Source organism: Myxocyprinus asiaticus, chromosome 19, assembly GCF_019703515.2.
Source record: "Myxocyprinus asiaticus isolate MX2 ecotype Aquarium Trade chromosome 19, UBuf_Myxa_2, whole genome shotgun sequence".
In the NCBI taxonomy this organism is placed as follows: Eukaryota; Metazoa; Chordata; class Actinopteri; order Cypriniformes; family Catostomidae; genus Myxocyprinus; species Myxocyprinus asiaticus.
In genome coordinates this window covers 43,059,786-43,085,943 of record NC_059362.1, presented here as the reverse complement: position 1 = coordinate 43,085,943, position 26,158 = coordinate 43,059,786, and the positions used below count along the sequence as shown (strand labels likewise).

The 26,158-nt window shown below is 37.4% G+C and overlaps 1 protein-coding gene across 2 annotated transcripts; it reads right to left on the bottom strand.

Moving 5' to 3' along the window:
- Positions 1 to 1,717: 1,717 nt before the first annotated feature.
- On the bottom strand, positions 1,718 to 25,475 carry lpin1b (lipin 1b). 2 transcript variants are annotated; one of them, XM_051644299.1, is made up of 20 exons: positions 25,290 to 25,472; positions 23,003 to 23,203; positions 22,773 to 22,868; positions 20,627 to 20,844; positions 20,230 to 20,316; positions 20,019 to 20,133; positions 17,958 to 18,222; positions 17,780 to 17,873; positions 17,380 to 17,543; positions 16,687 to 16,780; positions 16,249 to 16,318; positions 13,282 to 13,374; positions 9,367 to 9,422; positions 9,137 to 9,275; positions 8,541 to 8,689; positions 6,325 to 6,411; positions 6,083 to 6,235; positions 5,642 to 5,756; positions 2,627 to 2,730; positions 1,718 to 2,544 (listed from the first exon to the last, which is right to left on the bottom strand). In XM_051644299.1, the coding sequence occupies exons 2-20, from the start codon at positions 23,192 to 23,194 to the stop codon at positions 2,379 to 2,381; spliced, it is 2,457 nt and encodes an 818-aa protein (XP_051500259.1). In that variant the 5' UTR covers positions 23,195 to 23,203; positions 25,290 to 25,472; the 3' UTR covers positions 1,718 to 2,378. The 2 variants fall into 2 exon arrangements, 1 of the variants encoding a protein (XP_051500259.1); XR_007892021.1 differs by lacking the exon at positions 5,642 to 5,756 and having other exon boundaries at positions 2,396 to 2,544; positions 25,290 to 25,475.
- Between the last annotated feature and the right edge of the window lie 683 nt (positions 25,476 to 26,158).

Here is a 26,158-nt window from a genome sequence, read left to right as displayed (position 1 = left end):
ATATTGCTCTGGGCCCCTTTCCTATTAAAAAAATACAGTTTAGAATTTGTTGTGGGGCCCCTTGGATCTTTGGGTCCCTAGAATCGTTACCACCTTTCACCCCACTAGCTACGGCCCTGGTCATCGCGCTACAGTCTGCAGGGACCCTCTCCCTGTTACCCCCAAAAATCTTCAACTTTAAACAATCTGTGTCACAGATTATCACATTCAAAAGAGCTTTGATAAAACAAACTAACTGCATGGGGAAAAAACATAAAATATTACGATAAATATTAATCTTAAAATATTAGAAAGTTATGATATTCATTAGAAAAAAGTTTGCTTATTATTACTATTTTTTATGTTTCAAAATGATAGTAAAGTCATCAAAACTATAAAATAATATAAAATGGGACATGGAAGTATGGAAAATGCTAAATAAAACAGTCGGTAGAGCTAGTGTACAATAAGTTGCCACTTTCTTTTATTAATTCATTCTGATCTTATAATAATCAACTTATCTATTTGATAAAATACCTAAAACTATACCTACTTAAATTGCCCACTGATAAAATAAATAAATAAATCAATAAAAAATCAGCACCTGGACACACTGAAAAGCAGAAAAATTCAATTTACAGTCCAAAACTCTATTAATCTAACATCAATAGATGAATGAAATGATAAGTCAAACTGACACAATGGATTTCCTGCTGCAGTTTTACACGTTTGAATCATTAAGTTTTATTTAAGAGCAAAACAAACACATTTCACTTTCAAACAAAAATCACCTGAAAATCATATTACTCATCAGAGCCCCCAATCTACTGATTTGATCTGTTCTTTCATGGAAAAAATTGCAGAAACCCCTCTGACATATCCAAAAACACAAACGTAACTCTCTTTGGAACTAAAGACTGAAAAGAGTTTTCAATAAAAATTCACACACACACACACACACACACACACACACTCATACAAACAAACAACAAAAACAGAAAACCTAGTTCGATCAACTTTTAAACTGTGTCTGTCTCTCTTTAAAATGTTCAATCAACACACACACACACACACAAATACTATGTATACAACATACTATCTCAAATGACATTACATTATTATCTTTCCTCAGTAACCTGAATGCATAAAGTGCTGTTTGAAAACTACACAAAAAGGCAGGAGTATCAGAATATCACTGCTACACACAACAGGTCAGATTATATATCTGAGAAATTCACTGGTGGGTTGCGATGCAACAATGGAAAAAAAACGAACAACACAAAATGCAAATAATAAACTGCAACTAACCATATAACCGTGCATAGTTAGAATAGCAACACAAATAGGCATATCAACTATTAAAAGGGAGGAGAAAACACTTCCCATATCATGTGTTGTTTATGTCAATGTTTGTAAATCACACTTCGGTTGTTTGTGCACTTACAGAATTGTCAAATGTCCTATTCAGCCTATGTCATGTTAATAATTTTGCTCATTACTGAGATTATGCAGTTCATTGTAATATTATAACATTTAAAAAAAAAAAATGTAAGGATATATTTGCTTATTTTTGTGCAATTTTGTTACCGTGTGAGGTTGCTGCTTGATGTTCAATGTAAAATCTGGGTTCTGATGCAAAACCAGTTGACAACCGTTGATCTTTACGACCACAGCACATTTAAAATCAATAGACAGAAATAATAATAATAACTTATTGAATACACAAACAAAAAAGTAGCAAATATGGGTACAAAATAATTCTCCCTTTCAAATGTTGAACTAACAGAATTGCTGGTTTCTCTGAAAAATGTAACATCATTCAGTCTAACTAACAAACACAAATTATCTGTTGAAGCATATATTAACAAACTCCCTCTATACAATAGTAAATATATAGCAAATATTCTGATATGATTGTTTTTCAGTAAATTATTATTTTGTGACAGATGCTTTAAGTTTATGAACACAGTGTGTGTGATTGCCACACACAAAAAAAAAACAAAAAAAAAAAACAAAACAGAAAAAGCAAGAATGTATCCTTCACTGACCTCTTCTCAAAATCCAACTATACAAAAACTTATAGATGAAAACATCACAAATTAAATGAGAAGACTTCTTTGAAAGAAAGTGCATCTATGCCTGAGGTCCAGATGTGATTGTGTGTAATCTGCAAATATTTGCACTGATTTCAGTATGAAAAAAAATAGCATAGCCAAAATTGTTCAAAATTTCCCCCTCACGTCATACAGGTTTGGAACAACATCAGGATAAAAAAATTAATTTGGACTTTTGGCTGAACTAACCACTTTGTATACCATGTCTGTATTTGACTTGCTTTTTTCTGTGCAGTTTATCCGAGTCTCCATACAGGATATAGCGAGTATTAGTGTGTGTGCTGTTCATCGAGTGATGTTATCCATGCTCTCTATCTGCCCGTCCACTAGGGGGAGCTGCTCTCTCCAGTAGGTAAACTGGCTGAAGGTGTCACTGCAGGGGAAATCACATGAACTGCTGCGCTTCAGGAGCGGAAAGACGTGATCCACAACCTCGCCCAGACGCACGTACCTGCACAGGTAAAGCACAGATGAGACTCTCGTTCATATCACACTTTTATCACATGAGCAGACAATCACACAAGCGTACTCACGATGAAATGTTGGTCTTGGCATGTTCCTGGATCAATTCCCCTTTAGGATTGACAGTGAAGATTTTGTTTAAGGGAACACCCACCTCCTTATAGGAAAACACATCCTAGAGATACACAACACAAGCACATCACTAAACACACCACTACACTACATACCACACCATATACCAAAAGGCATCTTTATTATGCACTGAAATAGAAATCATTTGGACTGATACCAAAAGTTGAGTAAAATAATTTTTACTATAGCCAGTAACTGATATGTTGACCAGTACTATAAATCTATGCTGTTTTGTCTGTTGTTTAAAAAAACAGCATTTGCAATAAAATCTCCATTCTAGACAAATTCTACTTTTGTTTCCCACTAAAAAAAATTACAGCATACAGGTTTGGAACACCCTGAGAGTGAGTTAATAATAACAGAATTTTCAGAATTTTGAAGTGAATCATTCCTTTAAACTTACGAAGTAGAAGTTTGTGAAGAATTCTAATTCTAAGACATTATAGATATTACAGTTTCATTTTCTGTTAATGCATGATTTCCTGTAAAGCTGCTTTGAAACGATGTGTGTTGTGAAAGGCGCTATACAAATAAAAATGACTTGACTTGAATTCTGATTTGTTCCGCCATCAAAAGAAATACAATAATTTGTCTGGATTTATTGGACTTTTATTTGCTTATTTTTAGCACTGTCAGTCGATTAATATTTTCAATCGCGATTAATCACATAATTTGTTGTAGTAGTTAATCACGATTAATCGCAGATTTTGAAAGTGCACTATAGAAATTTGCACAATATATATTCTTCTTTTTCTGTCAAAATGCATTTATTTCCATCTTAGGAAAGAAAACTAAACAATATTTAACAATATAATGCTTTATTAACATTTTCCAAACAAAGCCCTCCACAGTATAAAGATAGAAATGCACTAAAATAGCACCAATTCAAGTAACATTAAACATTAAACGTTTCCCAAAGTGGGAGTTTGACTAATTGAAAGAACTAGTCTCCACATAGGTTGCATATTTATTGCAATGGGCATTAAATCTCTTAAACTCAAATCCTCCTCAATATTAATCTGCCAGTTGACTGTGGCTATCCACTTTGTTGCAGCAATTGTGAAGCTGCATTCATGATTCGTGTCAGACCGTCAACGCCAGCATCAAGTGCCGCTTTGAACTCCACACAAAAAGGTCTCATTCTGCATTTTGGTGATAATTAAGGGTGCTTTCACACTAGCACTTTTGGTCCGCACCCAGGGTCGAATGACGTCAAAGTTCGGTTCGTTTGGATAATGTGAATGCTGTTTTCTGAACTCGGGTGCACACCCGCGAACTGCACCTGGGTTTGGTCTGGGGTACGGTTCATGTGAACTCCAGTATGGTTCGCTGCTGATATGAATGCAATTGTACCAAATCGTGGAAGTAAACTGCTTGTGATGACGTTTAATTTGCGTCTTTGCAGGCTCCCGATCGCAATTATTATGGTATAATGCATTTCTCCTACCTGCTTGTATCCAAATACTCAGACTTCAGAAAGCATCTCACATTCTTCAAATCTCTTGCAGTCATGGCAGACAAACGCTAATATTCATCACATCATTGCACATTCAATGCATCTGCGGGACAAATACACGTGTTGTTCTGTGCATGGCAAGTTTTTGTTGGTAAACCCAAAGAGACAAACTTTAATACTTCACTTAACACAAGTGACGCCTTCTCGAGTTGATACCTAGTTACAGTGGTAAACAGTTGCTGCTTGTACTCATATTGATGATGTAATCAGACTGCGGTTCGGACCCAAATAATATGATGTGAACACAAACCAGTGCGGGCAGCAGGACGGGGGAGGAAACAAACTCGGGTTTGGTCCAAGCACTCAAACCAAGTGTGAAAGCACCCTAAGAATTGACGTGCTTCTGTGGTAATTAAAATTTGCTTTAATTAGGCTGAAAAATATCACAAGTCCTGTATGGTTCCCAATGGTACTTATGGTTTTGGATACTGACACCCATCGTCCTGGATTCTGGGAGTCTGTTTATTAAATGCTGCCGCTTTACACCGAAGATGTTTGTTTATCTTCTGTATTGTTTTGTGCGTAGTAAACCTGAATAAAAAGTAACTCAGTCAATTGCATGACACAGTGTCATGTGCTGCCATATGTGTTTATACGTGTACATACTATGGTTTTCATGTTTGCCTTAAGATATGTGTTTTTATAGTGTTGCATAAAATCTCTGGTCAGCTAAACCAGAGATTTGGTTAGTCTAAACAAAGCTTTAGGGCAGATAAAATGCTGTTTGAGTACTGAACCCTGACTGCTCCAAAATCACTGCCACTTTTAATCTGACAGACTGCCAGGATGCAAAGAGAGAGTGCAAGAGTATAACTAGAGAAAAACTGTGAGAGAGAAACCAGGAGAGATCAAATAAGCTGATGTCTGCATTTTAAGTAGTGTGTTTGTGTGTCTTTTTCAATTTGTGAGACCGAGTTGGTGAGTGAGCTCTAAGATATCATTAGAGGTAGAACAGGAAGTGTGTGTGTGTGTGTGTGTGTGTGTGTGTGTGTGTGTGAGAGTGTGCGTGTGCTGAGTCATGTGTGGGCTGACCACAGTATGTGTAAATATTATTTGGGGGCAACCCACTCCATGTAAATATAACCAGCTTTTATTTCTTTATGGATATGACTGGAGTCTTCCTCTCATGTGAGTGTAATGGTAGCCAGCTGGTAGGTAGCTGTTAAGTGTGTAAACCTCACTCCTCATTAGCACCTGCCTCCCATGCCAGACACCCCGGTTCGAATCCCGCTCGGAGTGGGTCGAACAGAACCGGTTACAAGTGAACATAATTTTCAACATATTTGTAAAAAATGCTATTCTGGTCTTTGTGTAAAACTTTTTTAATAAGCAAAAACTTACTTAGTGCACCTTTAATCGTGATTAAGAAAAAAATGTAATTAATCGCATGTGCTAACGCATTAATTCTGACAGCTCTACTTATTTTTCTTTCACTCACAGTGTCTCTGTTCCCAAACGCAGCATAGAAGGGCTCAGTGTTTGGGAGGAACAGGTTCTTAATATCTGTTAAACACGCTACTTTAAACTTCTCCGGTCTCTTCTCAATCACCTCCCTAAAACAGACAGAGAAAGAATGAGAGTGTACTGTATGTGTACAGTATATATGTTTTGCAATATTTGTGAGGGCCATGTTGTTTGAAAATGTCCTCACAAATAGACTAAAACCTGTTTAAAACTGACATGATGGGACATTTTTAAAAAGAAAATCTGCACAGGCATTAAATTGAAGCGTGAAGCAGGCCTTTAAATGAAACCATGTGGCCTGTCCTGACCTGACCAAAGGGGTACTGTCATATTTTGAGACCAAACCCAAATTGTGAGGGATCTCTCTTTATTTCCTCTCTGACTGAATAGATCCACAGCTTAGTGTATGTATCACCTGTGTAGTGCTGAAAACAGGCTGCTGGGACTCAGTAAAACGGGTCCCTGTGGTAACATTGTTCCTCTCTCATTGACCCAGTGCAGGTAACCACGCGTCATATCAGCCATACCAATTGCCCTCGCCGAGCAGTACAGAAACTTATAGCCATTCCTGCAAAATACACACACACACACGTGTTTTTTCATCCTACTGATCTGTTGTGCTCCACTAATCATGTGTCAGCAATCGTGGGCTCTTACAGGCTGATGTTATGATACAGACGAGCAATACCCTGATGTGTCCAGTCTTTACCCAGTGTGGGCAGAATGTGTCCCAGCTTATCTGACCTGTGAAAGTGGGGGAAACAGACATACATGAATGTTATAACATCTTATATAATTAAGAATTTTACATTTCACAGGCAAAACAACAGTAAGGTGGAACTTTGATGTTGGCTTGACAAAGCCGTGTCTTAAAGTTTGACACTAATTAAAAAAAAATGAAGCTAAAATGTTACAGACAGATAGTGATGGCAGAAACGAAGATTTCTGAAACTTCCAGTCAATTGATCCAATTGCTTTGGAAAATGATTCACTGTTTTGAAGCACTTGAAACAACGCACGCTGAGTACATCTGCTGCTCACAGGCATGTAAATGCAGTGTGAAGATTTGAGTCAAAGCAGATACTATGACACATTATGGTATGAATTAACTGCCCTGTATTTGTCATATTTTTCATTCAGTTTATCCTGGAATAAACAGATCAGAATACTTGGGAAATATGTAGACCTTTATATACAGTATACAGTAAGTTGGCCTTTTTATTACTGTTGTAAAACAAAACAAACAATATAAACCAAACAATATTTTTTGTTGTTTTTTATTCTTAAACAACACTTTGATTTGTATAAACAAATTTAAAAAATATTTATGCTTTGACAGACATCTGAAAACAAAATGTTATGGTTGCAAGTGAAACTCAGTCAGTGTGGGACTTGAACTCAAATATTGAATGCTATAGATTATTTGGGAAGTGTGTTAGCCACTACACTGTGCAGCATTTCCAGTGTTGCGAAAGTGGGTGTACTAAATAAAAAAAGAAAGTGAAGGTGCATTATCATGTACAATAGTCGAAATTCCAGATTCACATTTTGTAAAACAAACAAATCTCTTTAAATATCACAAAATAAATGTCTCTTAGAAATTTATTTTTCATTAACACAACATTTTTAATATTTTATTTCCTGTGGAAACATTTTCAGACAGGGAATTTAAAATGACTGAATTCAAATCAGCAATTTTATTGACCTATGTTATTGCTGAACTGACTCTAGATCAGTTACAGCCTGCATTTAACGCTGATTCAGGGTTCCACTGTGGGATTAACGCCCCCTAGCATAACTGCGAAACATTTCGAAACAGTATGACGTAACGAAGCCTCGTTTGCTGAAATAAGGTGACTTGACCAGTTTGATAAGTGCTCCGAAGCACTGGTTCAAATCAAAATGATTCGTAAAGGTTTCGAAGCTTTTTGAAACGTGTTTCGAAAGCACCCATCACTAGAGATAGATAGATGACAAGAAAGAAAAGGAGAGACAGTTAAAACAGATTAAAGTCCTTGTTATGTTTTATTTTTTTATTTGTTTTTACAGTTGGAGTTTGGATAGTCTTGCCGTGTTTGAGCATTCCGTTAATGTAAGTCTATGGGGTTTTGGGGATTTTTGCTGTTAAAAACACGTAATTCTGATCAGTTAGAAAAGTCATAGCAACACGAGTCAGAACAGTCTGAAGGTCTGTGCCAAGTTTGGTGGATGTAGCTTGAAAGCTTTTTGTTTAGAGATTTAAAAAATACAAAAAAAGAACACGTCTGTAGAATAACAGTGTGTTGGCATTGTCAAGCCAACCTAATAACTTAATAAGGTGATTATTATATCATGCCACATGCAGTAAGTGTGAATAACTGTGCATGTGTTCATTACATATGAGAGCGTTTACTTTAAAGGGATAGTTCACCCAAAAATAAAATTCCATCATCATTTACTCACCCTCATGTTGTTCCAAACCTTCAAACCTTATTGGTTTCATCACATCTTATGACGAAACGTGAAATGTGACGTGATAACGTTTGGTCGTGAGATGCAATGAGAACATTTGAGGTTTGATGCTATAGACATAGCCACCATATCTGATTTAAGGACTTTAATGTAACTTAAATTCGCACAAAGTAATAAAATTGCTTCAGAAGACTTGGAATACAGTGCATGAGTTGTATCGATTTCATTTACAATGATTTTTATGGTGTTTTTCGTCCTTTTTCGAGCTTGACGGACCACTATTCACTGACATTACGGTAAATAAACCATGTTTTTTATTGAGTTCTATAGAAGAAAGTCATATGGGTTTGGAACAACATATTGATGAATAAATTATGACAGAATTTTTATTTTCGATGAGTTGTTCCTATAAGATTATGTACCTGGTTATTGTACCGTCTATATCTGAAATTATGATTTTATCGTCCCAGTTCCACAGGTAGATGGTTCCCTGACAGCGACACGTGCCCTGATACTGAGTCGTCACACTAAACACCACGTCATTAGGACCGTCCTTCAGCTGTAGACTAGCCTACAACACACAAAGTTCACTTATAATTACAATTGAATTTAACACAACCATTTTCCACCTTCTCTCCGACTCTTCCAATTAATCAATTTGTTTTTGCTACTGCACCTTAAAGACTATATACATATGTAAAGGACCTCTGTTATGATTGGCTAACCTCTTGAAATGTGAAATGAGTATCAGTGATCCAGCCAAAAGTAAAAACACAGTGCCAAAATACTTAATAGTCGTTGATTTGTAAATGGTTGTGATAAATGATGATTTCTAGACAATTGGTTTTTGCAGCTCTGCTTCAATAAATGTTCAGGGTGAAATGGAGAAGTTTTGCATTGTAAATGTGAGACTATATCTTTTATTTCAAAACAGTTTTCCATAATATGACCACTTAAATCATAGACTCAGTTTGAAAACTCCAGCAGTCATAAGTCATAAGCAGTCTTATATTCTTACGAGTTGTTCAGAGGAGAGGCGGAGAGTCTTCTGATAGGATACGCCCACTGCTGAGAAGGCGGGGTCTGTTTGCACAAGAACAGGGGTTTGACTGGCAGATAAGTGATCTTCATCACTGGAGGAGGACTCATCTGTCCGCCTGCAAGCAAACGTGCAGTCAAACGCATTATTGCTTAGAGACTTTTTGCAATGTCATTTCAGATCATTTGTTGGTTTAATCAGATCTGCACCTGTTCTTGGTGGTCTCGTCTCCTGCGGCACACGCCAAACCATCTGAGACTGAATCCTGCAAACACAAGGTGCAAAACGTGTGTGGGACAGTGTTATTAGTTTTAAAAATCTCACTAGCTTTTATATACTGTATATATATATATATATATATATATATATATATATATATATATATATATATATATATATATATATATATATACTGGCGGCCAAAAGTTTGGAATAATGTACAGATTTTGCTCTTATGGAAAGAAATTGGTACTTTTAGTCACCAAAGTTGCATTCAACTGATCACAATGTATAGTCAGGACATTAATAATGTGAAAAATTACTATTATAATTTGAAAAATATGTTCAGAACTTCTTAAACTACTTCACAGAGTTCTCATCAAAAAATCCTCCATGTGCAGCAATGACAGCTTTGCAGATCCTTGTTATTCTAGCTGTCAGTTTGTGCAGATACTCAGGTGACATTTCACCCCACACTTCCTGTAGCACTTGCCATAGATGTGGCTGTCTTGTCGGGGACTTCTCACGCACCTTACAGTCTAGCTGATCCCACAAAAGCTCAATAGGGTTAAGATCCATAACACTCTTTTCCAATTATCTGTTGTCTGTGTTTCTTTGCCCACTCTAACCTTTTCTTTTTGTTTTTCTGTTTCAAAAGTGGCTTTTTCTTTGCAATTCTTCCCATAAGGCCTGCACCCCTGAGTCTTCTCTTTACTGTTGTACATGAAACTGGTGTTGAGCGGGTAGAATTCAATGAAGCTGTCAGCTGAGGACATGTGAGGCGTCTATTTCTCAAACTAGAGACTCTGATGTACTTATCCTCTTGTTTAGTTGTACATCTGGCCTTCCTCATCTCTTTCTGTCCTTGTTAGAGTCAGTTGTCCTTTGTCTTTGAAGACTGTAGTGTACACCTTTGTATGAAATCTTCAGTTTTTTTTTTGGCAATTTCAAGCATTGTATAGCCTTCATTCCTCAAAACAATGATTGACTGACGAGTTTCTAGAGAAAGCTGCTTCTTTTTTGCCATTTTTGACCTAATATTGACCTTAAGACATGCCAGTCTATTACATACTGTGGCAACTCGAACACAAACACAAAGACAATATTAAGCTTCATTTAACGAACCAAATATCTTTCAACTGTGTTTGATATAATGGCAAGTGATTTTCTAGTACCAAATTAGCAATTTAGCATGATTACTCAAGGATAAGGTGTTGGAGTGATGGCTGCTGTCTAAATTTGATCAAAAATGACTTTTTTCAAATAGTGATGGTGTCAGTAATGTCCTGACTATACAGTTGAATGCCACTTTGGTGAATTAAAAGTACCAATTTCCTTCCAAAACATCAAAATCTGTACATTATTCCAAACTTTTGGCCGTCGTGTGTGTGTGTGTGTGTGTGTGTGTGTGTGTGTATATATATTATATAATTATTATTATTTTATTTTTATTTATTTTTTTAATGAGGTTTACAATTTAATTATTTTTTTCTCTCTTTATTTTAGAGTGCAGACAGGAAAGTAGGGGGTGAGAGAAGAGGAATGAGATCAGGAAACCCACGAGCCAACAGCTCTGAGCAATTTCAGTTAGTTTGGTACATAGTTATAAAATTCTGAAAGTTACTTCTTTTAGTTTAATCTTTCTTACAAGTATTAATTTGAGTTTTCTTCTCATTTAGAATTACTTAACAAATTGTTCCATCACTGTCTTTGCCAACACTCTCATAAAAATGTCAGTCAGACATAGTTTTTCTTAATGTCTTAATGGGATTTTCTTTTTTACAGAATACATAATAGTCAAAAATCTACCTTGTAAAATAAACTTAAAGGAATATTCCAGGTTCAATACAGTTTAAGCTCAATCGACAGCGTTTATGGCATAATGTTGATTGCACAAAAAATAATTTTGACTCGTTCCTCCTTTTCTTTTAAAAAAGCAATAATGGAGGTTACAGTGAGGAACTTATAATGGAAGTGAATGTGGCCAATCCATAAACGTTAAAACACTCACTGTTTCAAAAGTGACATAAATTGACTTCACAAGACAAATAATATACGTGTAAACAGGATTTTATTGTGATAAATCTAACTAACCTTTTCTGTGTAAAGTTATTTCCAATTTTATAACTTCTTTGCCATGACAATGAAATGTTAACAAACTCTAAAACCCTAAAATGACTGTAAAAATGACAATTTAAACAACTTTACAGCTCAAATAACACATTAGTTTTAACAGAAGAATGAATGTAAGTGCTTTTATAAAATTATAAGCCTCACATTTCTGCCTTGGTAATCAACAATATGCCACAAATGCTGTCGATTGAGCTTAGCTTGTAATGAACCCGGAATATTCCTTTAAGTCGGCCATCCAACGTTGTTTGAAAATACAAAAACTGAAGTCTTAGTTGCAGTTCACACGAATGCATGTTTTTAGCTTTGCACAAGTTAGCGGTCTTTGATTACTGTGCTGTAGGTTTTTCTGCGTTGCTCACATGAGCAGTTTTTAAATAGTCAACTTTTATAAAAAATGTTAAAAGAATCTTGAGACACCTGCATTCTGTTCCATTCATTGTGCTGCATCTATTTAAATTTAACGCAAAACAATTTGTATATTTTTTATAATGCGCTGCGGATACGGCAGTCGTCTTGGACTTGTACTGACAAAAAAGCAATACAAAATACAAATGCCATTGTAGAAATATGCTATTCGCAGTCAGCCATTATTCATTTATTCTGTGAGCAAAAGTGTATAACTATAAGCGAGTACTGTACAGTATATAATAATACTACTGCTGCCTTCAAGTGCACCTGGGAAGCTCTTATCTACGAGTCGGGCATTCGTTACTACAACATGTCACGCATTCAAGTGGGAAACAAAATATGTAAGATGCCAGACTTTAACAAATATACACACAATGAACGACAGCAAAAACTATTTTTCTATTGTACCAGTGGATAGTTGACTGTCACATATAACATAATAATATTATTGCAATGGGGGCCTGGGTAGCTCAGCGAGTATTTACACTGACTACCACCCCTGGAGTCGTGAGTTCGAATCCAGGGCATGCTGAGTGACTCCAGCCAAGTCTCTAAGCAACCAAATTGGCCCGGTTGCTAGGGAGGGTAGAGTCACATGGGGTAACCTCCTTGTGGTTGCTATAATGTGGTTTGCTCTCGGTGGGGCGCGTGGTGAGTTGTGCGTGGATAGCGCGTGGAGGCTTCACGCTATTCCCCGCGGCATGTCTCCGCGGTTATGCGTTCAACAAGCCACGTGATAAGATGCGCGGACTGATGTCTCAGACACGGAGGCAACTGAGATTCATCTTCCACCACCCAGCTTGAGGCGAGTCACTACGCCACCACGAGGACTTAGAGCGCATTGGGAACTGGGCATTCCAAATTGGGGAGACAAAGGGGAGAAAATCAAATAAATCAATAATAATAATAATAATAATGAAATAAAGCAGTGAAATCAAAATAACTTCCCATCATCTTTCATGTCGACACGCCCTTCCAACGTCTCAACTCTGCAACTCGGTATCTTCTAGAATTTCTGAGTTTCCCCACTTATAAATATGACTTCGCATTCATATGCTCAGAACTCGTAATTACTTTATTTCTGACTCCACTTGAAGGGCACATATGATAAAGTGAGCAGTATATGGCTGCCCATGTGATCTCAACATGGCAGCCCCCATGAGGTGACCCACTCCATGAAGAATAAAACCATTTTTATTTGGCAGATATGACTAGATTATTCATCTCATGTGAGTGTATACCTGTAAAACGTACTATTCATTTCTTTAAGGGTATAACATTTTAATGAGGAAATAAAAAAACATGCAGTGGTAGATTTTGTGATACAATATTAACTACTGTATGATGTGTGTGTGTGTTTGTACCGGTTTGGTGCTGTTTGTTTTTCCTCTCCATGAAAACCACCATCTTCCTCTGTTTCTGGGCATCTTCTCTTTCATCACTCTCTCTACAGTGGCCTGTGAGGGACATGCACACAAGCGTAACGCTCAACAACTGAAAAACTTGCAAATAAACAAACAGAAGCCAGTTGCACACATGCTGCTCTCTCATACAGGCAGGATAAAGACTATGGGACTGAACTGAGGAAGTAAAAAAATGAAAGAGTTGGTTGAAGACAAACTCCAGCACAGAACACACACAGCTGAACCCTGCAAACTAAATCGCACACACACAGGGAGGTGAGAAAAAAGAAGGGAGAATTTCATCATTGTTATACTTTTTTTACATTTCACTGTATCTATATACTGCAGAAATATTAAGAGTAGTGTGGTTCTATGCTATTCCAAACTTTATGTTTGAAATGGAATACTAGAGCACTGCAAACTGCACCGTATGCTGTACACTGCCTACTATTTAACAGAATATTCCACTAAAAAGGTAAAATCCTGTTAAAGGTTGTTCCAAACCCATATTACTTTCTTTCGGCCGTGAAACACAAAAGGAGAAATTTTGAAGACTGTGCTGGTCACTCTTTTCCATGCAATTACAACAGCTTTCAACTTTCAAAAATGATGCAAAGCACCATAAAAGTAGCACAAAAGTAGTCCAAATGACTCCATGCAATATATTTTAAGTTTCTGAAGCCATACGATAGCAACATAGTGTTTTTCTACTAACTTGGTTTAAACTGAGACCAAACTTTCTAACACTAAATCCTCTTTGAGCTTTCAAGCTACATCCACCAAACTTGGTACAGACCTTCAGACTGTTCTGATTTAAGGCTAAATTATACCAACTGGGCGAACAGGCTTCGCTTAGTTCGCCTACAAATGATGACTAAATGCAGTGATGTTTATGTTCTGCCAATGTTTGAACTAGGAGAACTCTGCTGGTCGAAGAGCGTTGAAGATTGGTTAAAACTAATCGTGGGTGTGGTTTGAAAGTGAAGTTTTTTATTTACAATCGTCATTTAAATGGAAAACCGAAGCCTGTCTCTCAGAGATTGTGCGGAAGTATACTTTTTACATGATTTGCAACACAAACGCTACAAGGAAAGCGTGGCCACGACAAATGAGTGGAGAGAGATTGGAGTTTTTAAAAGTGGGCCGTGACAAGTTTAACTAAGCAAATAAGCAACACGGCGCTAAAAGCGGTGGTCCATAGAGAGAAAAACCTACATTACTGGCTTTACTTGTGGCTGGAATAGTACGTTAAACACCGTGACATCACCCTAAACAAACAAATTTTAAAACGACGCTGCGCTTAATTATAAACGCAGGCTTTGTTCGCCGAGGTTGCGTTTGTTCACCCAAGAGAAAAAAGTTCGGCTTCTTCCAAAGTATAAATAAAAAATAATCCCATAACGTGCGTCCCAATCCGCACACTTCTGCACTATTTTATGTAATTTTGTAGTGTAAGTGGTGCGAGTAGTATGTTTACACTGAAAATCAGCACATCTGACACCAACAATGATGCCACGGTCCAAATCACTGAGATCAAATTTTTTCCCTATTCTGATGGTTGATGTGAACATTAACTGAAGCTCCTGACCCATATCTGCATGATTTTATGCACTGCACTGCTGCCACACGATTGGCTGATTAGATAGTCGCATGGATGATTGTTGGTGTCAGATGGGCTGGTTTGTGTATTTCTGTAACTGCTGATCTCCTGGGATTTTCACACACAAGAGTCTCTAGAATTTACTCAGAATGGTGCCAAAAACAAAAAACATCCAGTGAGCGGCAGTTCTGCGGACAGAAACACCTTGTTGATGAGAGAGGTCAACAGAGAATGGCCAGACTGCTTCGAACTGACAAAGTCTACGGTAACTCAGATAACCACTCTGTACAATTGTGGAGAGAAGAATATCATCTCTGAATGCTATTCTGAGATGTGGGTTGGCGCTGTTTTAGCAGCACGAGGGGGACCTACACAATATTAGGCAGATGGTTGTAATGTTGAGGCTAATCGGTGTATATACAATTTTAACGTGTGTTTTTGAATTATTATTAATTATTTTTATTTTTTTATATAATTTAAATATAAAATTATGTAAAATCTAGGCTAATTAAAACATAAATATATGCAAAAGGTTTTAAAACACTGTAAAAATGTCGAGAACGAGTAGAGAAACGTTAGATTCTCACTTTTATAAGTGCAGCACATCGATCAGTTAAAAGTTAACATACAGATTTATTGATGTGAACTGGGAAGCTGACTCAACTCTGCCATCTCCTTGTTGTAGACTTGTTTTAACATCAGGGAAGTTGTTATTGTATGTCAATTTACTGTCACAAATTTGCCATGTTTCTTGATTATTAGTTTAATCCAAAGTAAAATACAGGCAGACTATCCAAGTCTGGAAAGCAGATGTGTTGAAGGGCTTGTGTGATTACTTCATACAGATGAACAAATGGAGCGGATTTGACTCAGAATCAGATTGATGATCGTTAAGATGCAGTCATTTTATAATCATTTTGTAAATTGTATTAGTGCTGTTAGACTTCTAAAATGTGTAGTAGTTCAGTGGTCGAGGAAATAAACACAGTCTGAAAATATCAACTGGTTTCCCCTAAAGGAATTGACTCTAGCTTTGGAGTCGATTCCAACGTTTTGCGTCAATTCTCGATTCCCAGCGCCTCGGAATCGATTCTTTTTGGAATTGATTCCCAGTCCTACTAGCAAGCGATTTGTCTTGCTGTAATGTCGGTATACCCATCAAACTTCAAACTTTCAGACAAGGCTTTGTCAAATCAACATCAAAGTTTGTCTTAAACTTTACCTATCTAGTTTTAAGTCTGGTACTTTTATGGAAGTATTCCTTTAAACATAGTGTTGCTACTAATGTATTTAAATTTAAATGTGTTTGTGTGTGTGTTTGTGTGTACCTTAGGCAGTGGTTTTTGAAAGGCCTGCATTGCCAGAATAATAGGAGCAGCAGTGCTCCAGTTGTAATATCTGCTCAGGTAAAAGAAAGAAAAAGCATGGGCTCTTATTTCAGCCAGAAACACATGAGATTTGATTAAAGGGATAGTTCACCCTAAAATATAAATGTGGTCATCATTCATTCACCTTCATGCTGTTCTAACCCTTATGACTTTATTACTTCAGTGGTACACAAAAGGAGATGCTGAGCTGAATGACAGCCTCAGTGACAGTCACCATTCACTTTCTTTGTATGGAAAAAAGATGCAATGAAAGTGAATTCTGACTGAAGCTGTCATTCTGTCTAACATCTACTTTTGTGTTCTCAACAACATGAGGGTGAGTAAATGATGACAGAATTTTTGTGCACTATCCTTTTTATATAACATTACACAACTCACTTAGAACCGATCTTCACCACCAGATTTGGGTCGTCAATGATAGCTGGATTCTCTGCAAACTGCTGATAAGACACAAACTTTTGCTGGAAATGTTCTGAAAGAATGAGAGAGAGAGACAGATAAATACTAATCAGTATTGTTCATATGCAAAGTTATTATGCAAACATATGTATTATTTGGACTGAATATAAAACTAAGGCTGCAAACATACTTTACACAAGTATGCAAATGCAGATGTGAATGCTTGGCCAGGGCATTGTAAGTCCCATTACATACTTAATGTGTGTTCTTGAGTTACTGTAACCTCAGTACTCAAGGAGGTGATAGAGTTACCTTGTCTGATGTTATTCAGGTAGCTACCTATAATGTAGACAGTCAAGCTGACTTGGAAGAGACAGTTTATGCTAAAGCCTGTGGTAAAGCGCAAAAGTCATGTCTCGGAAGTAAAAATCGCATTCATTTTCTCTATAAGGGATATTATATTTAACGATAACTAGACCTTTAAGAAAGGTTGAAACAGACCTTTAAAGACAGACCTACCATGAGCTCCGAGGTTGTAAATCGATGGTATATGCTTCTGCTGAAGCCATCAATAAGCATTATTTTGACTAATTAAAAATGTAAACAATTACGTAGAGTATGTTTTGGGCCTAATGAATATGATTTGTGCACATTATGCGAGAGGCTTTGCACCTTTAGTGATGTCTCTGTTTTCAGTGAGTCCTCCACACAGAGAGATGGCGATAGAGGGCAGGTCGTAACTGTCCACTCCACTGTCCGCTCCTGAGCTGCACATGGACTGAGGAGAAACGGTCACACTGCGAAGACCATTCTCACCGCACGAATGCTCTGAACCACTGGGAAAATACACAAAAACAAATAGAATAGAATTTTTATTTAATTATATTTAAGACATTGCCAACTGTGTTAACATTGATGCCTTGCCAATATGCACAAGGCCAGGGGTCTGCAACCTTTTTGACACCAATACCAAATGTAAATTTTTCTTGTTAATTTTAGTGTCATATTTACCTAGCCTCCCAAAAATCCTATGCATAGTCCCCATTTCAAAACACTGTTTGCGGTAACATACCTTTTAGGGAAGTAAAGTGCTGCGACTTTTGGCTCCAGCTCTGTTATATCATCCAAATATACGCCATCTGACCCCAAATGGCGACTTCTCTTATCTGCACGCAAAAACACAGTGAACCAATCGAATACGCAAAAATAAGACTAGCTACATATAAAGAAAACATTTTTGCATCAATGACCTTTTCTTTTAGAGGGAGAATCTGTCTTATTTTGTGGCCATGGTCCAATATTTTCTCCACTCTCATCAACCTCTGACATCACAGTTGCTACTGATGTCACATCCTGCTTTTTAAACTCTTTTGCTCTGTTTAATTGGCCATCAGTGTGTGATCTCATGTCATCATGGCAATGGGCAGCAGTCTCAGGAATGACTCTGAAATGTGTGTTGTCAGAGACGGGGACAGACACTGGCAAAAGGTTTGGCTTTGCTGACAGAAACGATGGCTGTAAATACAGGATTTCATATTTAGTAAAACACAAGTTTAAAGGAATATTTCATCCAAAAATGAAAATTCTGTAATTTATTCACCCTCAAGTTGTTTCAAACCCGTATGACTTTCTTCCTTCTGTGAAAAAAAAAAAGATGTTAGGCAGAATGACAGCCTCAGTCGCCATTTACTTTCATGGAATGGAAAAAAGATGCAATGAATGTGAATGGTGACTGAAGGCACAAATATACTTCATACGAAATTGAAGAACGAACGGGTATGACGTCATTTAGAACAAAATCTGTCCAAAAAGAAGATGTTTGCGTTCGTTTCGGTGGCTCAGAACAGCTCCCCTGGGCGAACTTTTAGGAAAACTTCTAACCGGCTGCTAAACACCTTCTTGCTGCCATTGGTCCACCTCATCGGTAGGTGTGACCTGAAGCTCCACCTACTACTTTGTTTAAATTTTTCAGTCATTATTCAGTGTGGGCACAACGGCGTGCAAGACCACAGGGTTGCCACTTTTGAAGTTTTAAAATAAGGGACACTTAAATGAGGGTGGGGGTGGGGGGGGGTCACTTAATATGCGTTATTAATAAAAATTGTATACGCTTTCTTATATGCTGAAATTACAGCTTTCCTGACCCCTGACTTAAAAAAAAAAAAAAGAAAACATCTTTTATATGTTAAAAATATATTTATTTTTATCTTTTCAATTATTTGTCTCCTTTATCTTATTATATGGTTGGTTTATACATATTTTTTTTCTTCCTTCACCTTTACTTGTCTTTATGACTCAGTGATTGTATTCATACATTGTTTGATCTTGTTGAACATTTATATAGAAAAAAATCCACAGTTTTAGCACCATTTATGGACTTTTCGGACGGTCCTTTACCCACCATAGGCACACTTTCCAACTTATATCAGTGTTAAATTAGCGATCTGGAAAGATTTCACCGTGACACCATCTGACCAGCTTAAATATGGAACAAATCGTGTCCCGTATTGACTCGATACGGGACACATAATTTTATTTTTAAATATGGGACGATCTCGTATTTTACGGGATTGGTCTACAAAAGGAATCAATTTCAAATCTACTCAAATACTCTCATGTGCCATCTGCAGTGAAAGTCATTCACACATCTGCCCAAAGTAAGATATGCCTCTCTTATCATCATTCTTTTGTCTGTATTTTGCCCATTATTACTCTTTTATACACCCATCTTTGCAGTTGTATCAGTGTCATCATAAATTACAATAACAGAGTGTAATTGGCTCATATAGCGTGTTAGCGCATTAGCATTATGAATTCAGAATCTAAACAAGAAAAATACTACTGCATATATTACTTTAAATCATCATCGAGTGGTTAAAACAGCTTCTTTTACTGATATAGTGTGAATTCTACTCATAGAATGAAGCATGAGGTCATTGATAACACATTTTAATGTCACATTAGTTTAGGTTGTACATGTAGCATCCTCATATTTAAATGCTCCTCTAAATGCCTCCCACAGCGGTGTGGCAAATGTCTGAATGTTCAGAAACAGTATACCATTGCTCAGCTTTTTAGAACTTCTTTTTACCCCTGAACGAAGAACGCAGAAGAACTTCTCCAGAAGTATATCAGGGCCTTGAGGCTGTCATTCTGCCTCTCACAGAAGAAAGACAGTCAGACAGAATTGGAACAACATTAGAGTAAGCAAAATGACATTTTTGTAATTTTTTGGGTGAACTATCCCTTACTAACATATGAGAGGTAGCATATGAGGGTGTTAGTGAGGTGGTTTTTGGTGTGATTCTAACCTTGGCTGCTTGCGGTAGTTCACCCCAGGACCACAGCATGGCTGAATCCTCCTGTTGCCCTTTAAAGTTCAATTCAGAGTCACTCTTAGGGGTGCTGGGACGAGACACATTAGGACTGGAGAGAAAGAGAGAGAAAGAGCAGAAGATTATTTTGAACTAATTTCACTGTTTACATGTGTTTGTGTGTGTGTGTGTGTGTGTACATGTGTACCTGTGTACAGGACTCCACTCTCCATCTGAACGAGCATAAACTGTGTTTTGATTGTATCCAGTGGATGAGCTTCCCTTCAAGTCTTTCCTTTAACACAAACCAAAACACTATTGTTTTTATAGTGAGCTAACGGTCGACCGGTCGGTCTGTCTGCAATTTTTTAGATGATCTTCAGCACATTATATATTCTGTTTGTTTAATATGGTGACCATTGGCTGAGGATTTCAGCACAGTGATGGCTATAAAAAAACATAAACACAAGCACAAATCTGGCAGAATCACATCTGCTTTTGTCATCATGTGCATGAAATGTGAAGACCCTCTGTCTACTGTTTCCTTCTGCTTTCACACACACAGATTTTCTCAGTTGTGCTGTGTTTACTTCCTGTGATCTGACCTGTTCTCATCAGGCAGCTCACTGTCATTGATGTCAATGTTAAACACCTCCTCTTCTGAGAACTCCTCTATGCTGTCCTCTCTCTTTACACCCTCCACTCTACACTTCTTTCTCCTCTTCCTCCTTTTCTTTAACACTCCATTCTCTGCACAGCAGCCCATCAGAACACCCCCATCAGATGGGATGGGAGACGTGGCCAGGTGTGATGGAATCACTTCCTGTAGCAAATCAAAGAGAGAGACTTAATAAAAAATAAGTTAATCTGAGACCCGATCAAACAAATACAGCTCTGTTTCTCGGTGACCAAACAACACAATACACACAAGTGCTTTAAAAGTCACTGCTACCCATACATTTAACTATACAAACACACTCAACTAACCCACTTATCCCTGAATTAAACCCCTCGCTGCTCTGAGTTCTACCCAAACACCTTCCTATTATGCATTTCCAAGCTAAAATCCTTACATCCCGCACACACACACAGCCAAATGTGTGTACAGTAAACTCAGCAATGTGCCATCAACAAACACAGATAAGGTGACTCACAGATAAATGTTTGTTTTGGTGCTCACTGAGATTATGTAAATTGAATGTGTAACAGTAAAGAACAGTAAAAAGATTTGTAAGCAAAACACTGTTTACAAGCATCTATGGGCAGAGAAATGAGGATGTGTTTCCAATCAGCTGATCTGCTTAGAACCACAACAGCTGACTCTCCCATCACTGTCGTCTGTTTCTCACGCCACTGTCACGCCAACTTAAAGTATAGTAAATAAACCATCCCGACACCTCACATTTTATTCTCTCAAATTGTTTCTCACTCAACTTGTTCAAGTGTAAACTCATTCAGAACACTGTTCTCTTCTAGCCTCCATTTTCTGTTTGCTGTTCATTTATAGATTTGCTTCTCTGTTCTAGAATCACTGTTCTGTTCTAGAAAATCACTTTCTGAATGCAGCTCCGTTCTAGAATCACTTTGCAGTTCTAGAATGCTGTTTTGTTTTGGAATGCTGTCCTGGTCAAGAATGCTGCTCTGTTCTAGAAGACCACTGTCTGAATGCAGCTTTATTCTAGAATCCGCTGTACTGTTCTAGAATGCTGTTTTGTTCTGGAATTCTGTTTTGGTCTAAAACGCTGACCTGTTCTAGAATCTTTGTTTTACAAGAACACTGTCTGAATGCAGCTTTGTTCTAGAAACCACTGTACTGTTCTAGAATGCTGTTTTGGTCTAGAATGCCGATCTGTCCTAGAAAAACACTGTCTAAATGCAGCTTTGTTCTAGAATTGCTGCACTGTTCAAGAATGATGTTCTGTTCTGCAATGCTGCTCTAGTCTAGAAGACACTGCCTGAATGCAGCTTTGTTCTAGAATTGATGTACTGTTCTAGAATGCTGTTCTGTTCTGGAACACTGTTCTGTTTTAGAATGCTGCTTTGTTCTAGAATCTCTGTTCTGTTCTGTTCTAAAAGAACACTGTCTAAATGCATTTCCTTTCTAGAATCACTGTGCTGTTCTAAACAGCTGTTTTGTTCTGGAATGCTGTTCTGTTCTAGAAGGCTGGTTTAGTTTTTTCTGGAACACTGTTCTGTTCTACAATGCTCCTCTTTTCTTTTCTGTTCTAGGAGACTGATTTTTTTCTGGAACACCGTTCTGTTCATTTTATTCATCGCCTCCAGTAAAGCTCTGTTCTGTTCTAGATGGCCGTTTTAGTTCTGGAATACTGTTCTGTTCTAGAGTGCTGCTCTGTTTTAGAATCTCTGTTTTGTTTTAAAATAGCACTGTCTGAATGCATTTCCATTCTAGAATTGCTGCGCTGTTCTAGAATGCTGTTCTGTTCCAGAATTCTTTTTTGTTCCAGAATGCTGTTCTGTTCCAGAATGCTGTTTTGTTCTGGAATGCTGTTCTGTTCCAGAATGTTGTTTTGTTCTGGAATGCTGTTCTGTTCCAGAATGCTGTTTTGTTCTAGGACCACTGTTCTGTTCTAGAACACTTCTCTGTTCTAAAATGCAGCTCTATTATAAAACACTGTTCCTGCTCTGTCCTAAAGTCAGAGAACGTTGTTCTAGAAATTTGAAAGGAGAAATTCTAGAAAGGAAAATAACAGCTGTTGACTGAGCAGATGTTGATATTTGTGTGTTCTCAACCTGATTGTCTTCTGTCTCCTTGACAAAGAAAGCTTCTCCGTTCTCTCCCAGTTTCATTTGTAAATTAACAGGTACCCCATTGATCTCGATGTCCACCTGATAAACAGACAGAGAGATACAGAGAGGTCAACACATTCTGTACCGACCAGTCTAATATATATTATAGAGCAGTCAGAAGCTATACCTGTGTATAAACCCTACACGGATAACTAACCGTAACCATAACTCACCACTTTCTCTCGTGATCTCAGAACACCCATCTTTCCGCAGCGTACGTGAAAGGGAGAGCAAATCAGAGCTCCATCTGGCTGCCGGACAACGATGACGTCAATGCAGCCGGACAGTGTGGCAGGATTCAGACCTCTGTAGAGCTCCTTCACCTGCACAAACACTTGCCCCGCCAACTGTCCCACGTAATTCATCGTCTGAGTCTACATGGAGTGAGGAGAAAAGAAGTTATTCATTAGTCTTATTATTAGTATGTTATCTTCAGTTTATGGTATAAACTCTTTTAAACTGCTGTGTGCAAATTTTTTGAATACTAACATTTTTTTTATGTTAAAACACTTTCTTCTATCCCAGTTTAATGTGCAGACAACTATAAGTAAGCAATTCATTGGTTGACTTTTTGAACAACATATGGATTTGAACAAATCCCTAACCCTAATATAATAAACTTTTAAAGCATGTAAATCTGCACTTTTTCATGCTGCAGACATGAATGATAAATCAAATCATGTGGCTTGTTGAGGAGAGGTGTGAAATTACTTTTCAAAGCGATCAGACTCATGATTTTTGCCTGGCAGACAATCAAACGGGCAAAAACTGGCATCCACCCACAACATCCAGTATTGCGGCATCAAGTTTGCAAAGGCAGGCACAAAATGTAATTTTTTTCAATTCCGTTTGATGTCACTACTGGTGCAGAAATTACACACTGCATCTTCTAGTTTATAATATAAAGATTTTAGCATATCATTTCTTATTGTTACACTCCGAACAACATCACATTTTGTTTCATGAGTTCAATTTCTCTTTACATCCCCTCAATCTGTCAATCAAACAGTGTTGACCACAATTCATTCCCCCCCCACCCCTGTCAATCTGACACTCTTAGCCAATCACAAGCAGGAATTAGTTATTTATATCCTGTCAGAATCTTTTCAGAATGTCACTGTAAGCCGGGCAAGAATTCTATCACCAGATATTTCTGTGCTTGATGTTTTCAAACAGACATGATGCTTTCATCAAAGACTGTCTGGAAGTTATGAAATGTTCAGAGGTCAACGATCTGACCATAACATACATGCTTGACACGATACTAATAAATAACATGTGCCTGTCAAACTCTTCTACAGGACTGGAGGTAAGAATGTGTTCTGTGATATAGAATCTCAGTGTGCGATAATAGCTGTTGCATTTCTCTAGGTGTCATATTCCTCCATAACTAAATAATCACAGCCCCAGACATCCAAACTCAATTAAGCAAACAGATGATTACAGAAATGTCCAGAGGAGAGGAGGACATTAAAGGCTTCAGTTTCTCATGGAAGTCAGTGTACATACTGTTCTGTTTTAACCTTGGCCTGAGAATTATTCAGATTATTCAAAATGTTACATCACAGCAGAGCCACAAAGGGGAATTTAGAGAAATAGAGATGAGTACAGTTTTATTGAAGTATTCAGAGGGCTCGACAATAAGGATTTTTTTTTACTTCTGATGGCCCAGTCAGGCCAGTAGTTCAGATTTGTACATACCCTGCCAACATTTTCACTATACAGTATATACATTTTATATATACTCATTTACTCTTTATATACACATTTAATTCTGTAATTTAAAGGAATATTTCAGGTTCAATGCCTCACTGTAACCCAGATTTTTGCTTTTTTTAAAGAAAAGGATGAGTCTAAATAAAAAGGATGAGTCTAAATAATTTTTTTATGCCACAAATGCTGTCGTTTGAGCTTAACTTGAATTAAACCCGGAATATTCCTTTAAATTATAGTACATTTAGTTCTCTAAAAATTCTATTTTATTATTACGACACCAACATCATCACCAAACACTCCATATCATTCCTCACTGCACAGTTAATCATACACAGAAATGATCAAAACCAACCAAACACTGATGTTTGTTTATATTTCACTCATTAAAACATTTTATGAGTGAATTCGGAGTAATGTGTCTTTTAAAAATTTGTATTGTATTATTCAGAATAGACATCAGCATAAGAATAAAAATACTGTACTATGTAAATTGAGTGTAAAGGAAATTATTGACTCTTCAACAGCTGTCATTGTCATAATGACTTATGTTACATGTTATGGTTTAGAGTAAAGATGTTTATTTGCCTTGTTTACAGACATCACTATAGAATTTCAACACTTGATCATTTCTTCCTATATATATATATATATATATATATATATATATACACACACACACACACACACATATATATATATATATATATATCCCTCATACTATAAATGTATGACAGTTTCACTCACCTCCAGTAAAGCTCCGTTCAACTGATAACATTGAAGGACAGACCGTTCACAAGCCGCAACAAAACAGAGTAACTGTTACAGAGTAACGTTTATACATTTATATCTCTCCCTCTATTACATTCTACTTCCATACATTCATATCTCTCTGTTACATTCTACCACTGACTGTCAACGCTCTATTAAGGTGTGACGTCACATTCTTCAAAAAAAAAACTTGCTGAGGAAAATTCGACACCTTCACCTCATTGGCTGAACGGTGTCTATGGAAATTCCGCTCAAGAGTCGCCTCCCACGTTAGACTGTTTTAAATGGCATTATACTGCATTTAATTGGGAATATTTTTTAATAACCGTCTTTTAAACTGAACTATAACAGAGAAGAGGAGTTAAACGGGCGCTGATAGTTTGTTATATTATATTCTGAGCTGTTGCGGGTGCCGTGCTGAGTGACAGCTGTGAGGTGATCCTCCTGTCCAATCAGCGCGCGGCTCTCATCGCCAGCTCTGAGTTGATCCTCCTGTCCAATCAGCGCGCCGCTCTCATCGCGCTGAGTGGCGACTGTAAGGTGATTGTCTTGTCCAATCAGCGCGCCGCTTTCACTGACATTCGATGTCTGCTCTGTTTACAGTTCTGCATGTCGCAGGCCCTGTCCTAAAACCCCCACTTGCGGTTTTGGTCTTGCTTACTTACTCACTTGTCTTACGTATTTCCGGTGTTTGGCCACTATGGCGCAAGTAGACGTGAAGGCTGCGAGTGTGTGGATGACTTTTGATTGCACGTTGGGACACTCGTAGACTTAAAGATGTTGGTGCTGGATGTGACAGCTGTTTTTGTATTTTCACTCAGCTGAAGACTGATTGTTTTTTGGTA

Bases quoted from the DNA above. Each gene is read 5' to 3' on its own strand.
- lpin1b (XM_051644299.1), bottom strand. From the start codon at position 23,194: ATGAATTACGTGGGACAGTTGGCGGGGCAAGTGTTTGTGCAGGTGAAG. The intron at 18,223-20,018 runs GTTAGAATCACA...CTGTATTTACAG, and splicing joins AACTACCGCAAGCAGCCAAG to CCATCGTTTCTGTCAGCAAA. The intron at 17,874-17,957 runs GTCATTGATGCA...TTTTGCGTGCAG, and splicing joins TTCTCCCTCTAAAAGAAAAG to ATAAGAGAAGTCGCCATTTG.